The sequence below is a fragment of the Myiozetetes cayanensis genome, unplaced genomic scaffold (genome assembly GCF_022539395.1).
Source record: "Myiozetetes cayanensis isolate MyiCay16 unplaced genomic scaffold, myiCay2020 scf9, whole genome shotgun sequence".
In the NCBI taxonomy this organism is placed as follows: domain Eukaryota; kingdom Metazoa; phylum Chordata; class Aves; order Passeriformes; family Tyrannidae; genus Myiozetetes; species Myiozetetes cayanensis.
Window position 1 is genome coordinate 22294859 of NW_026088185.1, and position 17125 is coordinate 22311983.

General features: G+C 53.3%; 1 protein-coding gene across 1 annotated transcript in view; it reads right to left on the reverse strand.

Moving 5' to 3' along the window:
• The window catches only part of LOC126652911 (unconventional myosin-X-like), a 91118-nt gene extending 83307 nt beyond the window's left edge, over nt 1-7811 (reverse strand). Inside the window, exon 1 of the mRNA XM_050340136.1 lies at nt 7723-7811. Coding sequence (XP_050196093.1) covers nt 7723-7743 — 21 coding nt within the window. The 5' untranslated portion in view covers nt 7744-7811. The remainder of the gene's footprint in view (nt 1-7722) is intronic.
• Nucleotides 7812-17125: the final 9314 nt, after the last annotated feature.

Below are 17125 nucleotides of genomic sequence, written 5' to 3' on the forward strand. Positions count from 1 at the left end.
AGATGTGCATTCCCTGCCACATCACAGCAAAGTGGCTTTCCCACATCATCTCAGTAGCCCTGAGAGAAAGGAGGTAACATAGCATGTGCTAAAGCCCAGCCTGGCCCTAGCAAAACTGTTACTGACCAGCCTGCAGCTCCAAACAGAGCAAGTGAAAAGGTATTCCTGCTCTGCTCTCAATAGGGACATTGTTTTGGGTCTTCTCTCCCTCTTGCCACCACCATACAGCTTGCTTGCAGTTCCCTCCCTCTCTCAAATTCAGCCTATGGTTTCAAGGGTGAGGCTGGGCTGATGAACAGTCGAGAAATCTTCAAGGTTCACACACTAGAGCTCAGGGCCTCAGGAAGCCATGAGGATACAGCAGTCTGTCACACAGACACCAGCTCCAACATCGTGCCTCAAGAAGCCACAATGCAATGCCTTTTGTAAAAATCTCAGATGAGAGCCTTGAAACAGTATTTCTTCTGCAACATTTATGCATAATTTGGGATTATGTCCAATACCTTCCTGTATCTTGCCACAACCTTTATTTCAATAATTCCTTGCCTTGTGGAGTTCCATCACCTACTCACACATTATACATAAACGTACGCTTTTAAACCAGTCTCATCACTGTGAAGCAGAAAATCCCTTTTTCTTGTGGACAGAGGTAGAGGAACAGAGGAATTCAATCCACCTTTTCTGTCTCATCCATTATTTTCTGCTCTTTTGCCATGTCTCCCCCTATTTGTCATTTCACTAACAAACTAATCTCAGGTTCTTTAAACTCTTCACGTGAGACATTTTCCCGGTGTTTGATCGTCCTGAGTGTCCTTCCCTCTAACACCACACAGACAGCAAGTGGAGTGCCTCTAAGCTGGGATACATAGTCCATCTGAAATAAGAGTGAATGTTGGGGAAAACTGGGGAAACAACCCGTGTAAGAAAGAAGTTGGGAGACAGTGAAGACAGAAGAGTCCATATTTCACTAACTAAATGCTACTAACTAAAATCATACGTGTGCTAGTAGCAGGATCCAACTACTAGATGTGGATGGCAGTATTATGAGTAATGATGAAGACGTGCAAAAGTTTTTAACAAACATCCCTGGAAAGCACCCCTCTTGCATCACATTGCAATATTGACGTGCTTTCCCATATATTATGAAATGGAAAGGACATAAAACATTTTAAAAATCAACAGGTCCAAAAGTTCCCAGAGATCTGTCCAATAAAGTTTCTCACCAACTGATAATAATTTTTTACAAGTCTGGTAATGCTGAGGAAATTCCAAGGGATTGAAAGGGTCAGAGCCTAAATGGGAGTGATAGAAGGATTATCCCAAGTAATCATGAGTTGCTTAGTCTGAGGACCCCAGGGAAAAGACAGAGGTTTTGCTCTCAGCCGTTTCATCTTAAGGATACTCTGGCTTTAATCATTGTCCAGTGTCAGTCAGCATGTAGAAAGAAGTGTAGTCAAAAAGACTCCTTCCTCAGCATCCAAGCATAAGAGATAAATAGGATGGTGATTGACTCTCCTGGCACTGATCATGTAGAACACAGTATTCTAGTAAAAGTCAGTTCTTGAGCAAACAGCAGCAAAGGGACCTCAAAACTGTTGTTACGCATGGGAAAAATCACAACTAATTGAGGGAGTTTCTATCAAATATCTGCAGTGACAGGGTCAATACTATTTTGTATTCTCATCAAGGACCTAAAATCAAAAGTAGTACTGACAGTACTAGCAAATGCCAACATGTGATAGATAAGTAAGTATCCACAAGGATGAGACCATCAGAGCAGTGTGGATTCCACAGCCCACTTGTTTGGAAAAAAAGGGATTAAAGTACAGCCAAACCAAAAGGTCATCATCAGGAGAGAAGGAATGTAAGGAGCACTTCAAACAGAGGAATGTCTTCTGGAAAGTCACAGACCCAAAGAGGATTGTGGATTGCTCAGCAGAAACTCCCAGGACATTTGGTTGAAACAAGAGCTGATGCATGTCTGGGATGTCTAAGCAGGAGTAAGGAAGTTTACTGCTTACTTATCCTTTGAGTGAGAAAGAAGCCTTCCAGATACAACATAAAAGGCTCAGACATTTTTACTATTCAGAAAGATCCCCTGTAGTGTAAAAGTACTTGTGAAAAACTTAATGTCATTATGTAGATTTGCCAGGGCTAGGGCTGCCCTATCTAGCCCAGACGTTGATAGGGGGGAGCAGTGTGTGGCCCAGCATGGGCTGCAAACCTCACCTCTTAACTAACCACACCCTGCTGAGAGGACAGAGCTGCCGGCAGCACTGAGACCCCTGCTCTGCTACCTCCTCGCTCACCCTTGCCAGCAACCCAGAGGCAACTTGGTGACAGAGAATAATTTTTTGCCGACAGAGAAGTTATATGGGACAAAGTGACTCTCATGAAGCAGAAGAAAAGTAGGACCCAAAAACGGATGGATCTGCCAGACACTTTAGAAATGAAGCAGGATTTATTTTAAAACAAGGTTGCATAACCACTTGAAGAAACTGCAAAAAGCGGGGGATCCTCCAGAAATAGGAAGCCTTTCCAGAAAGTGTGATTCAGCCAAATCTTCATCATTGGCTCAAGACACAGGTAACAGGAATAAACAGGTCTAATACACCACGCTGGTCCGAACCCTAATTTTCACCTTCTCACTGAATATGCTGATCACTGCACCTATGAGAGGCCCTGCCACCGGTTCAGTTGCTGAGATAATTATTCCATTTGTAATGACAGGACCTCAGAGTCCCCTGGACACTGTGCCAAGTGCTGCATGGAAGACAGGCCACCCGTAGGTGTTTTTCCTGGGACTTGGCTCTACAGCACTGCTGAACTGTGGGCAATCTCAGATGGAAATGAGGAGGCAGAACTGCAGAGTTTAGGGTAACTGGAGGATAACCAGGAAACCCAGACTATCACAAGTTTCAGTCTTAATGATCACATTTAAATAGTTTGCAGATTCTCCTTAAAGCAAAATGGGAAACAAGAAATTGAGAAACATTTGTGATTATTATGTTAAATAAAAGTGTGGCAAGAAGTGAAACCAGAGCAGAACAAGGTGGTTTTGGAGATCATGATGGGGCAGCTGCAGGCTGGCCCAGGGCAACCTGGCATCCTTCACGTGGAGACTCTCATCGAGAGCCTGCGCCAGCCCAACCTCTTGCTGCTGATGAGATCTGACAAGGTCGCAGCTCATGCAGCCTGGCTCCAGATGAATGCCCTAAGGAGCGAGCTAGCAGGACTCTCTCTCTTCCACCAGACACTTCTTCATGTCACCTTTGGCACAAGAGCTTTCTTCCCTGAAATTTCTGCTCCAGAACAAGCCAGTCAAAATCTTGTGTCCTACATCTGCTTGTTTATCACTCCGAATGGTTTGGGGGAGATGCAGCTGGGGTAGATGATTCTGCATCTCAGAATATCTATGCTATACTAGCCCCATGGATATCTCCAAGACCAATGGTACTTCTTTTTAGCTGAACTATAGTGACTAATTAAACAGAGAGAGGTTGCTCTCTTTTGTATTGACACAGAGAGCATTACATACACAGGATGGATGTAATAGTCAGCATTTCTGTCTCTTCCCAATCTCCTTGGTCCTCTTTTCTAAGAGGTCACAATACTGTCAGTAGACTAAGAGGAGGGTGTCAGGGAAAGTTGGCAAAGCACATGTTCCTGAGGGGAGAAGAGAGGCTTTGTTGGAATACTCCTTTAAAGAGCAGTCTGATAAAGAAGATGATGCTCTATGTACCTTTTCTTCCCAAGATGGCATTTTCCTAAGCCAATGGTCGTTCACACACAGGGACTCAGCTCACTTTTATCTGTGAAGACAGCACATCACTCATGGTCAGCGTCATCCAAGTCAGCTGAACCATTTCCCTCATCTCAGACAAGAGTCTCTAGATAGATTCTCCAGGATATCCGGCCAGGCTCCTCTCTCACAGGAACTCCACCTTCTCCCAGTTGCAGGGAGCATGGGAAGGGCAAACCAAGCTGTTGAGAAACCTAATCCAGCATGCCATGTACAAACCCTTTCCACCCAGCACAGTCTGGGCTCCCTGGGGACGTTGGTCTCTGAGTGATGTAGCCAGACAGCTTCAGCCAAGAATCCAAAACTGGTGAGAATCTCATGAGCAACCAAACATCAGACCAGTCCTGTACCTGCTGCACCCGTGGATCAGGCCGGCTCCACACTGCAAAGATGCGTTCACTGTCAAGTCCCTTCAGCTCTTCTCCTTATCCATGTACCCTGCCTGCAAATGTTTACACACATGAGTTTACACTGGGACTAAGGAGCCATTAGATACCTGAAGGACAGCGAACACAGTTGAGCATCACGTGGTTGGCAAAGTGCCACACTCTTCAGACTCACTGATGGCTATGTGAAGTAGCCAGGCACTTCCCACTTGCATCAGGTAGTCAGCAATTGGGGCAAAGCTGCCACACCAAAAGAAACCTGGCAGAGCTGCTTGCTTCCCACCTCAGTTTGGGGCCAAGAAAGCAGCTCAGATGCATGCATGGTGGCAACTTGAGTAACCTTTATGCTCCTCCACGGAACTGACTCTGAGACTCCCTCCTGGTCTGTATGCGTCCCTGGGGGAGATGGCTCCTCTCCCTACCTTCATGGCAGATGTCCCAGGCCAAAAGAAGAAAAGGGCTATAGTCAGAGAAAGAAGGGAAGAATGGGGAACAGTAAGTGAAGACCATGACAGCTGTAGAGAGGACAGTTTTGACCATCACAGCCATGCAGGACATGAGCACAAAGTCCCTGCCTTTTTCTCTGCATGTCAGAAAGCTTGAGAACTTCAGGGGATTTATTTTACAATACAGAAGAAAAGCTTTGGATTTCACCAAAAGAGCAATGAAGAAAATGCTTAAAATGTCAGCATTTCTAGGGCAGTGGCATGTGAGAAGGAGAACGACACCTGTGACTCCACTGGATGCTGCTGGTCCATGCAGGCTCACAATGGGACTGTGATGGCTGGTCACTCCAACTGGAGTACAGAGGGACAGGATGGGAGAAGTGTCTCCTTTAATTCTGGCCATGACATTCCCGCTCCTTGGGGGAATACTGGAGAGCGAGTCATATCCTCTGTGTCACCCCACATCCTGCCCACACTCCAGACACACAGGGAAACCATCATCTGTCACCATGCCACAGCCCTGGCCTCCAGGGCCCCTCCTCCCTGCCTGGCACAGGACTTGCTGCAGCAGCCTAGAAAGGAGATGGCAGAGCACACACACTGTCTCAGCTCCTCCACTCAGACCCGTCTGGAGCAAAGGTGTCATCCGTCACGTCTCAGACATGCTGCACAGCAGACCTCAGATGGCAGAGGCACATGTCTTTGTGCTGTATCACTTGCTGAGGATCTTCATTCAGGACCTTCTAATCTGGCCCACCTGGGACACTGCAGGGGAAGAGTGGTGGCAGCACACACCCTGCACACACCCAGGACAGCTTGCTATCCCTGGGGTCTGCAGACAGAGGAGGGCACGGCACGTGGGAATCCCTTCAGTAGTGTCAAGTTGGCACAACTGACCAAAACTATTCCTGCCTTGGCAGAGCCTGGATGACAAGTAGGTTGAACCCATCACTAAGCCACTTATCATAGATAAACTTCAAAGAATAGGAACTCCAGCTTGCCAAAGGGGGAACCAGGGGAGCTGTGAAGACCCATGGCATCCCCACCTAACCCCAGCTACTGATCACATTGCTGAGCATGGTATCTAAATGTTGCAAGCACAGCATGGGAGCCTGCTAAGGCAAGACCAAGAACATGCTGGGGTTTAAGCTATTCATTGTAAGAGATGACATGCATCCCCTGGGACAAGCTCATTTGCTGCTGCTGCAGGAAGAGGTGAAGCAACTCCCTTCTACTCAGGCTTTCCCTCCCACCAAGAACCACCCCCCCCCTTCATCCCCCTGGAGAAAGAGGAAGAGTGGCTGGGGTGCAGCAAATGCCAAACATTCCCGCTCTGGGGAAGCATTCCTTCTTTCTTACCCCCACAGCCTTTCCTGCAAAACAAAGCTTGATGCTTTCCCATACATGCTTACCCCAGCTCTCCAGCCTGTGATTTACAATAGATGTGGGATTCTTAGAGAAACTTTGGCTTCAGGACTGTCCCTGAGTCCTTCCCTGGAAATCCCTGTTTCTCTAGATAATGGCAGAATCATGACTGGACAAGCAGAGCTGGACATAGCAGGCAATTCTCTCATGGGTACTACTTGCAGAGACATGCACCTCTGGGCATCCCCCTTTCCAGCCTCCCATTCCCCTCAGGTGCTTCAGGCTCCTCAGTGGCTACTTCTGTTGCAAGAGGCCAGGAGGTTCTTCCTGACAGAGGGGAGGCCAAAAATGCTCTGGTGAAATGGCCCTTTGGGAAACCCTGCCTTCAGCTGATTGGATACAGATGGCCCAGGCTTCCAGGAGCAGCAGGTTAATCAGTTAATGGCTGAAGGATGTTGGGCGATGCTGCTGCGCATGCTGTGGGGCAGCCCCAGCCGCACAGCCCCAGGGCAGCCACTCCTTCCTCGCTGGGGCCAGATCTGGGAAAACATCTGTTCTGATAAAGAAAGTGCTTCACCAGGGAGGCGGCAGGCCCGAGCCCATCAGCTGCTCCAGCCCACCGATTACGGGCTGCTCCGGAGGGGCTGCTAGCTCCGCACCGCACCCACGGTTCTCAAGGCCAGCCACTGGGGTTAATAGCCTGGAAACCATCCGGGGTTAGAGGGGGCAGATGTCTGTTGCCCCAGACAGGAGGTTTTCAGACCTCAGACGCAAACCTTAGGATGGCCCTGTCACCGCACAGTGCCTGCCGTGCCCACTGCCAGTGCCACAGGCACCCGCTGGCACTCACTCTGCCAGCAAGAGCTGCCCCAGTCTTGCACCTACCTGCCCCTCACAACCAAAGGCATCACCAGGCTGGGCTGAAAACCTGTGCACGCTCAGGCAAGGAAAAGGGCAAGAGAGAATTTCGGGGCATCCGGGCTGTGCACGGCACCTGGCCCCTCGTGTTCAGTCACTCGCTCCCCCGTCAGCACAGTGCCCCGCACGGCTGTGTGCACAGCGGCCAGGGTACCGCGGCCAGGCGGGGACCTGAGCCCGCGACTAACAGGTACGAATCCGTTCTGCCCGCCGGCACAACGGTGACCGGGCAGGAGCACAGAGGGGCAGGGGACTCCCATTGCACGCTGCCCGGCCCCTCACCGGCCCGGTGCCCCGGCCGACAGCCGCGCTGTGACACGCACACGCAGGCAGGAGCAGGCTCCGGACCCTGAAGTCGCTCCAGAGGATTAAAGAGCCGGCTCTGGGCAGCCATGACTATCATGCGACAAACCCTCTCCTCCCGCAAGCAGCCCTCGGCCGGCTTTGCCGGGATCACGCATCGCTCGGGCTCCGGCTCCCGCAACCCCTTCAGCCCCTCGCACGGACTTGCCCGGTGCCGCGGCGGGCTGGGGAGCGCTCGGGGACAAAACCCGCCGCATCCCAGCGCTCCAGGGAAAGTGCAATCGGGACCACCTCGGCGAGGGGGCAGCGGGGGCGCGGCGAGGCCCGCGGGGAGCGCAGCGTCCCACGGCCCTGGGAACGCTCCTGGTCCGGGGCGCGGCACCCCGGTGCCTGACTCGCCCCGGGACACGACCCTGCCGGCCGGCCTCCACCCGGCCCCCCCGCTCTCCCAGCCCCGAGCAGGGGCCAGCACGGCCGCCGTCCCCGTCCCGCCGCTGCCCACCTGGCGCAGAGAGGCGTCCATCGGCGGTGCCGCCCGCGGGAGCGCTGCCGCCGCTCTCAGCGCCGCATCGCCGCGGCCGGGCGGGCACGGCTCTCCGGCCCCGCGCCGCGCTGGCTCCGCCTCGCCGGCCGCGGGCAGCGGGAGCGGCCGGGCCGCCCGCTCCGCCCCGCTCCGCCCGCCCCGGGGCGCGGGGAGCGCGACCGCTGCAGCACAGACGGGGCCGTGCCGGAGCGTTTAGGAGCGGGGTGACGCTGTCTGGGGATCATCCCGCACCTCGAGAGTGGGGTGCCGAGAAGGGTTTGGGGTGGGGGAGGCCCGAGGGGCCGGTGTTACCCACGGACACGCAGCGGGGATGGGAGACCACTGCCGTACGCAGCCACAGCAGCCACGTGTGGACCTTTAAATGGGCAATTGATGTCATCCGGAATAACACACATTTTGGGTTTGGGGTTCCCTTCAGCAGACCGTCACCACGTTAACAGGACCGTTAACAGGAATCCTGATAGAGCTTCAGAATGATGTCTCTGAGATCTGTAACAGCTGGCGAAGAGCAAGAGGTTGGGCAAAGTTTGTCCAGATCACAGTTCGAAGATAGAACTTGACTACAGATCAAAGTGTGGCCAGATCATAGCTCACAAGTGCACTATGAAGGTATTCCTTGCAGTCAGAAATTATTTCTTTATTCTGAAAGAAAGGAGATCTAATGGAAGTGGCTAGGAGAAGGTTTTTTTAAATTATTATTATTATTTTGGTTAATAATGAGGGATTTTTAACTACTTAAAACACAGAGAGTGTTCTGAGGTAGATGTCAGTATCTTGTCCAACATCTGCCTCAAGTCTTCAGCCACTGCCTAACCTGTGATGACCACCCCCACCACTCTTCCACCTTCACTATCTAGACCTTTGGGTAAAGTTTCCTGATATATGAGTCACTGTCGGTGTGTCCTTCCGTTTTGATACCAAGTCACTGAGAGCTGTCCTCGGCATGACTATCCAGCCTCTTTTGTACTTGTGCTGGATTAGTTTAATCTACACCACTTTCCCTGCCTTATGAAAACATCATGCAAGACAGCGCCAGAAGCCTAACTGCAGTCCTTATCTCACATCTAATACTTCTATCCGCAAGGCCAATTACCGTGTTAGAGAAGGGGATTAGATCAACTCACAGTGATGTGTCCTTGACAGTCCTCCTTAAAGGCACACATTTGTTGTCAGGCTGTTTCTGCCAAAGCCAGCTTTCTCCTCACAGGAGAACAGTTCCTCACTATTGCTGCTCCTGCAGACAATTTTGGCTGTTCAGCTTCTCCATTCTGGCTGATCACCTGGGAGCCATGGAACTTCTCATAGCTACAGGAAAGTTGAGGATCACCTTTCTCCTCTGTCTGCCTGCCTGCTAGCAGTTTCCACCAACAGACATCTCCAGCACCAAATGTCCCCTCCCAGGCTTCTCTGGAAAAACTTTGGCCATGGTTCTTTCATCCAGGATGAAGTAAGAGTCCTACCTTTCAAAATGCAAAGTTTTTAGCATTAAAAACACAGTTGACTGACACCTTCTAAGAGGGAATTAGAAGGTGGCTTGACTTGGTCCTTAGAACAAAGTAACTTTCCAAACTATTCAGGCAATAAACATTGGATTCCACAAAGGGAGCAGCAGTGACTGATGCTGTAAGCCCTGTGCTCTATCAGCCTGGTAGAAAAGGTAGCAAGAATCTTGACAAGAAACACCTGATATTTGTTCCTTTCTGTTACAGGATTAAAGTACTAATCCTACATTTGTATTGCCCACCTGGAAACTGCAAAGTCTGAACTGTTTCCTAACTAGCTTTAGATACTGTTCCTTGGGAAGGGGTGGCTACAACCATCTGCTTCTTCACAGAGCCTTGATAAGCAGGTAATTGCTGGCCCAGACACTGCCATCGCCATGTCTGGCACCTCAACAGGAGCTATTGGACACTTCAGCAACATGATGAACACAAAGAAATCAGTAAGGGTTGTCATGGGCCCCACTGTGCAGGACAAGCCCAGGACCCCTCTCTAGCCCATCAGCCCACCCTCCTCCCCCCACCTCGGGGCTGCCTTCTGCCCCAAGCCCAGCACAGCAGTGCTGCTCTTGTGTTTGGCAGCAATGTCACCAACCCAGTGAACTCCCAGCCCTCCTGCAGCCCCGCTGTAACCAGGGTGCCATGGCTGTTTTGCTTTGTCAGCAGAGACCTGGGTTCTGGTAGAGGAGAGCCATGGCAAACATGTGCCTGTGGGTCTGGGTAATGAGCTATCCCTGCATCCATGAAAAGAGCAGCCCTCTGGTGCTGCAGGCAGCAGGGCCCTGCACCCAGCCGTGGAGGCAGCAGACAGTGAGTCAGCTTCCTGCTGGGCTTTCCACACTGAGGGAAGGTCGGCAGAGGACTGGCAGGAACAAGCCGAGGCAGGAATTCCTCCTGGACACCAGACAATATCTTAATTTCCTCTTCTGCCACGGGTCTGGCACATGGCTGGGAGGCGGGCAGGCCAGCATGCCCCCTCTGCGGGTGGTGAGCATCTGCCAGACTTGCTCTCCCTTTGCCTGCGAGGGAATGAGCTGTGACACCTTGGCTGCAAGTGCCTCCTCCCCAGTGGCTCATCAGAGCTGTACTTGTAGGGTAAGGGACTGATTTCCTCCACCATCATTCCTGGGATGATCTCATTTGGGAGAGTCAGCAGCAGAGTCAGAGTACCTTGGACCCAGCCGAGGGCACAGGGAGGCACGGATTCAGGAGGGCACCAGTGCTCTGCTATGCATTGCCACTATTGCAGCCCCCACTGCCAGGCCCTGCTGCTTTGCTAGGGTCACCAAATCCCCCCTTGCCCAAAACACAGGACAAACAGAAGAATCCCCCTTCTCCAAATTACTGAGAAGTAGCAGCCAAAAATCAAGCGTGATGCCTGTGGCCAGACCCTGGCGAACCACCAGATGCTGAGGCACTCTCCTGACATAGAGCGCAGACATGCAAGGGGAAGGGGACACACAGTACACATGGTAGGGTGCACAGTGGCCCTGCAGCTCTGGCCCTCTTCCTGTTCCAATTTCACAATTCCTTGAAATCATCTTATAAATCAACTCCTGAAAATGGCAGTTCCTCCCTTCTCCCATTCTCAGCCTGTGGGTAGGCTGGCCACAGCTCAAACTTGGGCAGGGTTTGGCCAGGCCAGCTCAGGCTTGGACTGCTTGAACTCAGTGCACAAAGCTGGGGACCTCTCCTCCAGCTCTATCCCCTGCAAGGTGACGATGGTGATGATCAAAGCCATGCTGAAGCTCTCCTTGCCTGGGGCTGCTTTGAGGCTCTTCGACAGGAATTAGCCCAGGCTCCTTGGGGACAGGATCATGTTTGTACCAGATGTGTCCCTGCTCCAGAGGAATGTGATTAAGGATGTCTGGAGATGCTTTCACAGGGTCACACCAAGCACTGCGGCACCTGCTCCCCCAGAGAGCAGGAGCATGAGGGGGAGCACTCCTCGTAGGGGGTGACAGTGTGGGGTGGGGGGTGTTTGCACCCTACTGGCCACTGTCTCACTTCAGCCAGCATCAGCAGCGAGCCTGTCTCACTGCAGTGCACAGTGCTGCATCCACACACTACAGAGCTCAGGCCAAGGGTGGCTACGCCCCTGCTTGGTCTGATCACACTGGGAAAATCTTCTTATCCCATCCAGGCACATGAATGCCCTTCAGGGCCGCCCTTTCTCTGTAGGTCAGGAAAACAGGATGTCATCTTCATTTTCAGCCTGATCACAAGAGCAGAGAGCTGGAGCAGATGGTCCCAGAGGGTGGATGCTGGGAACATTCATCCCACTGTGACCATGTGCCACCCTTTGGCCTCTGAAGTACCCTCCTGAGCTGTGTCACTGGGGCCAGCATTAGCTGGGACTTTCTACCAGCCCCATCTGCACTTGGCTATGCTGACAGACCAATAATAAGGTATCTCCAGCTTTCTCTGCAGATAGCGGTCCTGGTCTCGTTCCCTCAGCCCAACCCTTCCTTCCCTTCCCTGCCACATCCCAGGCCACACATCCAGTGCCCAGCAGCAACAAGCTGAGGTTCCCTGCCTCTGCTCTCTTTGTGCTGCTGCTGGTTCGCTTGGGGCCAAAATGTGTGTGTGTGTGGCTTTTACACCTCGATCATGAGAAATGCAGTCCTGGCGGCGAGATTGCTGAATGAAGGAGCTGAGCTGCACAAGACTATAATTACAGTAGGAGCATGTGGGGATGAGGCCAGCCGAGCGCATCCACCTCATTTCCTCTCCTATTAACTCTGCCCTGCTTTTGTTTGACCCAGACCAAGCCTTGCTATTAATGGCATGATGCTGTGGAGGTCACAGACGATTCTGCTACAAGCAGCCTTGTGGCTTCTGCTTGACTGAATGTATAAGCAGGACTTTGCTCACAGAAACCATTACTACAGAATTCATGCTGTAGAAAGTATGTCAGGCAGCTGTGGTGCAGGCATTTCCCAGGTTGGGCTGTTTACCAGATATGGCGAGCTCTCTGCTTCCAACTGCAACCAGCAACCCAGGCAAGCAAGCAAGGAGGTTAAATGGTGTCATATCACTACCCCTGCTTGTGGCCAAGGTCTGCTGATGAGTGCTGGTAGCTGGAGCCATTTCCTCTTCCTCATCTTGCCTGCACTGCTTCAGCTTGCAAAATCATTTCTGTGCTGAAGGAGAGAGCTCGTCTACTCTATGTGCATCTGCAGCCAAATCGATGCCAATCCCTGCTCTGTTTTGTTGTACCGGTTCCTCTTAAGTCCCCAGGAGGCAACCTGAAATGCTGGGCTACTAGGCTAGCAAACCCAAGAAGCAGGCAAGGCTGTGCTAACACCTCCAGGGCTGAAAAGTGAGTGCAGCTGCAGTTCAGAGCACCAGTAGCTGACCTCAGCATCTGGCCATCTGTCTTTACTGAGGATGAGAGCCTGGTACAGAAGGAGCCAGCTGCTCCCCAGCCTCTCCTAGCCCCAGTGACATTTCTGTATTCTGCATACTGGAAGGGGTGGGCATCCTCCAGGGACACAGGGCTGGTGGATGAAGGCAATCATCCATCTGGGCTCCTGCAGCAGAGATTGCAAGGTCCCCCCTTCTCTGCAGAAATCACGAGAAGAGGATTACCCTCCCATCCTGCTCAGCAGCAAGATCACATCTGGCAGCCCAGGAGGTCACAGAACAAAGTGGTGGGAGAGATGGGAGATGTTGTGTGGCACTGATGCTGAGTATTCCCCTTGCTCCAGCTCCTGCATGGCCCTCTCTGAACAGGGCAGGACACCCATGGGTGCCAGCCTACTTCCTTGCTGCTCCCTGCACAGAAGAAGCTTGGGTTTCTTTTTGGAAGAAGCTTTTTCAGAGCTCAGGCTGAGCCTTCTCCATCCCCACCTCCCAGCAGCATTGCCCCTCTCTGCATGAGCTCATGTGAGCCATCTCTGCACAGCAAGGCACAGCAGCTTGTGAACAGGTGCACCGCAGCCGAGAGTCTGCACCTGGACAGGGGAGCCTTGCGTGGGCACAGGAGAGTTGCCCCAGCACTGTCCTTGTTCACTTCTGCTAAGAGTCGCTTTGGGGAGCAGTCCCAGCACAGGCACATCAGAGAGCCAGAGGGCTGGAGAGCCCTGCAGGGATGATGCACTGGGAGGGACGGGGCAGGGGCACAGGGCAGCAGGCAGGAAGTGAACCGCCCAGGGTGAAGGAGCGAAGGCCAGACAAATTACAGGAGTACTCATTTGTATTGAAGAAACATGCTATGCAAACCTGTGCCCAGGACTCAGGTATCCCTGCAAGAAAAATGTCCTTTGCAAAGTCCTCTGTGAGGGAGAGGGGCTGAAGGGATCTGCATCTCTGCCCTGTAGCTCTGTGGCAATGCCTGTGGGCCTAGAAACTGGCCCTAGAAACTCTGGGAAAGGCTGGCTCCAGCATGAGGGACATGTCCAGACCTGCTGTTCCCATGGGGAGGAAGGTTTGTGTCCATGCCCAGGGAGGGCAGGTTCCTCCCCTGGCAGACAAGATGGCTCAGCTCGGCCTTTTCTCCTCTCCCTGGTTCCTCTCCTGGGCCTGGTGAGTCTCTTCTTTCAAGTGACATGGAGGGGAGGTGGATGGAGGGCAGAAGAAGACAGAGAGCATGGGGCTGGGGCCATGGCAGAGATGTGCAGGGTCTCCTGTGCTCAGCACTACTTGCTGGTGGTCCTCAACACCTGCGACAGCAAGCAGGACCCCAGCAACCCTGAGCTGGGGCTACTCTTGGGGCTTGACATACAACCATCATCCCCCTCAGCATCAGCTCTGTTCTCTCCAGATTGATGCAACTCACATCTGAACAAACCCACTTGCATTGGGGAAGGCAAATGCAACCGGAGCCGCTCTCACTCTTCCAAGTGTGAGGAACTGTCGCCTCCTGCTATTGTTACCTGCCCCACACCCCCACAGGGGCAGGGATCACAAACCCCTCCTCACGGGGAAGAGGAAAAAGGATTTTTAGAATTTATTTTAATGAAGTTTGGGTGGCTAAAAAACAGACACTAAAGCCCAGGCAGGGACTTTCAGACATACACGGTAAAGGGGAAACTTTACCAGTGGCTCTGGTTCACAGTTTTGCTGCGGAAATGGTCTTAACCAGCAGTTTTTTTAGCTTCCCAGCTGTAAGCTGTGTGAATGGGTGCCAGCGGTATCTGACAACAGAGATGTGCCAGCCCCTCCTGGCTGCAGGGAATAAAAATAACTGGAGAAGATAGCTTGAGTGTACTTGAACCCAGGTGGCAGGAACAGAAACCCAAATAGTTTGCTTAAACATACAATTGTTTAAAATAATACAGTCGATAGTTTTAGGAACAGACCTTCTATTTTTACTCTCTGGACAGTCTTGCTTTTGTTAAGATAAACCTCTTCCCATACAGCAAAGAGGTGGGAGAAACTTCTGATAGGAGTGCAGTCCTGGTCTGGCATAATTGAGTCCCCTATAAGGGAGCAAGTGAACTTTTGCCCCATCCCAGAGCATCCCCCGGCAAACAAGGGGCCTGCAGACATACAGGGTATTCTCCCCAGCCCCAGCACAGGACCATCCCAATTCTGCAGGCAGCCTCTCAGCTACTCTCCCCATACTGCTGCAGCATTTTGTGATCCGGCGTGCTCCTGGTGTGGCAGCACCCAGCAGCCTCTCCTTCTTCCTCTGGTCTCACAGAAGTGGGGGTACCCCCTGGAGCACACCCCTTGCAGCTCCCTTACTCCTCCTGCCCCAGCCCATCCCTGTTGTCCTCCTCCCCACCCACCTTCTGTCTCTCCTCCGGCAGAGCGACCAGGACTGACTCCTTTGAGCTGGCCAGATGTCCCACCCTTCGAGCAGCACGCCAGCCTTTGGTAGAACCGTTTGCTGACTGAGCCCACAGGGGTGACCCAAACCAAAGCCCCTGCAGCGATCCTGCCTGCATCGCATTCTGGTGCACTGTGTTTCCCAGCACATCCAGCACCCAGGACCATCTGGATAAGCTGGGATCCTGGCTGCCTCCTCTCCATCACCGTGGCCACCCATGTGTCCCACCAGAGTCCCTATACTCTGCCCTCGAAGGGGAGATCAGCACCTTTGTGAGGCACGTGCAGCAGTGCCAGGAGGGCTTTGACCTACGCAGCCTGTACCATGTGCTGCTCCTGGTGCTCCCACGGAGCCCCTTGGGGCAGGTGGAGAGCTGGCAGCACCTGCAGAGGCTCACCCATGGCCAGCCGTGGCTCAGTGGCCAGCAGCTATGTGGCCAGCAGCTATGTGGACTGGCTGGCCTCCTACCTGCAGCACCTGAGCACACTCAAGGAGAGGTTTGACACCAGGGTGGTGGTTCTACTCTATGAGAACTTATACATGCATGAGGAGCCAGCTACCTGCCCCACCCGGCAGTCCCCCTTGGTATCCATCCCCCATTTGGCAGCTGTGTGCTCACCAGCGTAACTGGGGGCTGCTGCTGCAGGGGGGGACCCTCAGTGAGAGGGTCTTCAGCCCTCAGAGCTTGCATGACCTGCGTGGCTTTGCTGATGTGGGGCCCTTTGTGAAAGTCTTGAGGCTGGTCTCTGATGTCTTTCACCAGAGCTTGGTCATGGCAGATCTCGCCCAGAGGTGGGTCTGTCTCCACCGCAGCAGGTACAGCCTCTCCCTGCCACCATCACCGCCACCAGCATGGGGAAGAGCAGGGCTGGCTCCGGGCACTGTACAGCCCCCACTGCGAGGCAGAGCCCCCTTGCAGCCTGGGTCTCCCCTCGGCTTGTACAACCTCATGGTCCCGCTGCAGCTCTCAGGCAGCAGTGCTGGGGAGCTGCGAGCCCAGCTGGGGGAGAGCCGGGAGGAGCTGCTGGCCAAGCTGCACCATGAGGAGCGGGCAGCTGCCCTGCGCGCCCGGGTCCATCGCGTCACCCAGCGCATCAGCCTCCTGCGCCTGCAGCAGCAGGGTGAGGGTACGGGGCTGGCCCGGCCCTGGCAGATCCCAGGTATGGATGTGGGACTTCGCCAGCACCAGGCTGCCCTAGCTGAGGAGCTGCAGAAGAGCCTGGAGCTAGAAGAGTACCCATCACAGCATTCTGGAGGCTGACTGGCTGTTGGAGCTGGAGGTCAGGCCCATTCTCCTCCGGAGGATTGATGTGGCAAGGGGCATGTGCTTGCTCTGCTTGCGCTCCCTGGCCTGCACACCAGGGTGAGTGGGGCACTGCTGTGGGCCAGGGTGCTGCATGGGAAGGGCTGGGCATCCAGGTGGAGATGTGGATCTTGTGGGACTGGGTACAGCCATAACCTCTCCAGCCATGTGATGATGTGAGGAAGGAGAGCCATGGAGTGGGGAATGGAAGAGGTAGTGTTTCCTAACAAGGCAGAGCAGCCTGCAGGTCTTGGGTACTCCTATCCAACCTGTCTGGATGCTCAGGACACAGGCACACACACTGCCTCCTCTCTGACAGGTTCAGCAGCGCTGCCAGGACCTGGAGAAAGCGTTGCGAGGCCAGCCACTGCCTGCCCAACGGCACACCCAGCTCACAAACAGGATGACCACCACTTCTGTACTTGGGCAGACTCAGCTCTCTGCCATGAGCCCCATGGCATCAGCCAGCCCCTGGAGCAGCCCTTAACTGACTGCCAGAGGTGGGACTACCACCTACTCCCAGCAGCAGCACCCAGGAGAACATGACTGGAGGACACCCAGCTCATCACCACATGGGCTGCGGGCAGCAGCTCATGGGAACCTGGCTCAGCTCCTGCCTGGGAAGAAAGCGTGAAGAGAACATGTTAATGAGATGTTTCCTCCGTGCTGAGCACATGGCCCTGCCATTCAGCGTGTGGCTACAGACTGCGTAAGGACATGGGCACTGAGTGCTCTTGAGCACACAGGCAGGAGCGTGTACATGTATATGGATGCAAGAGGCAG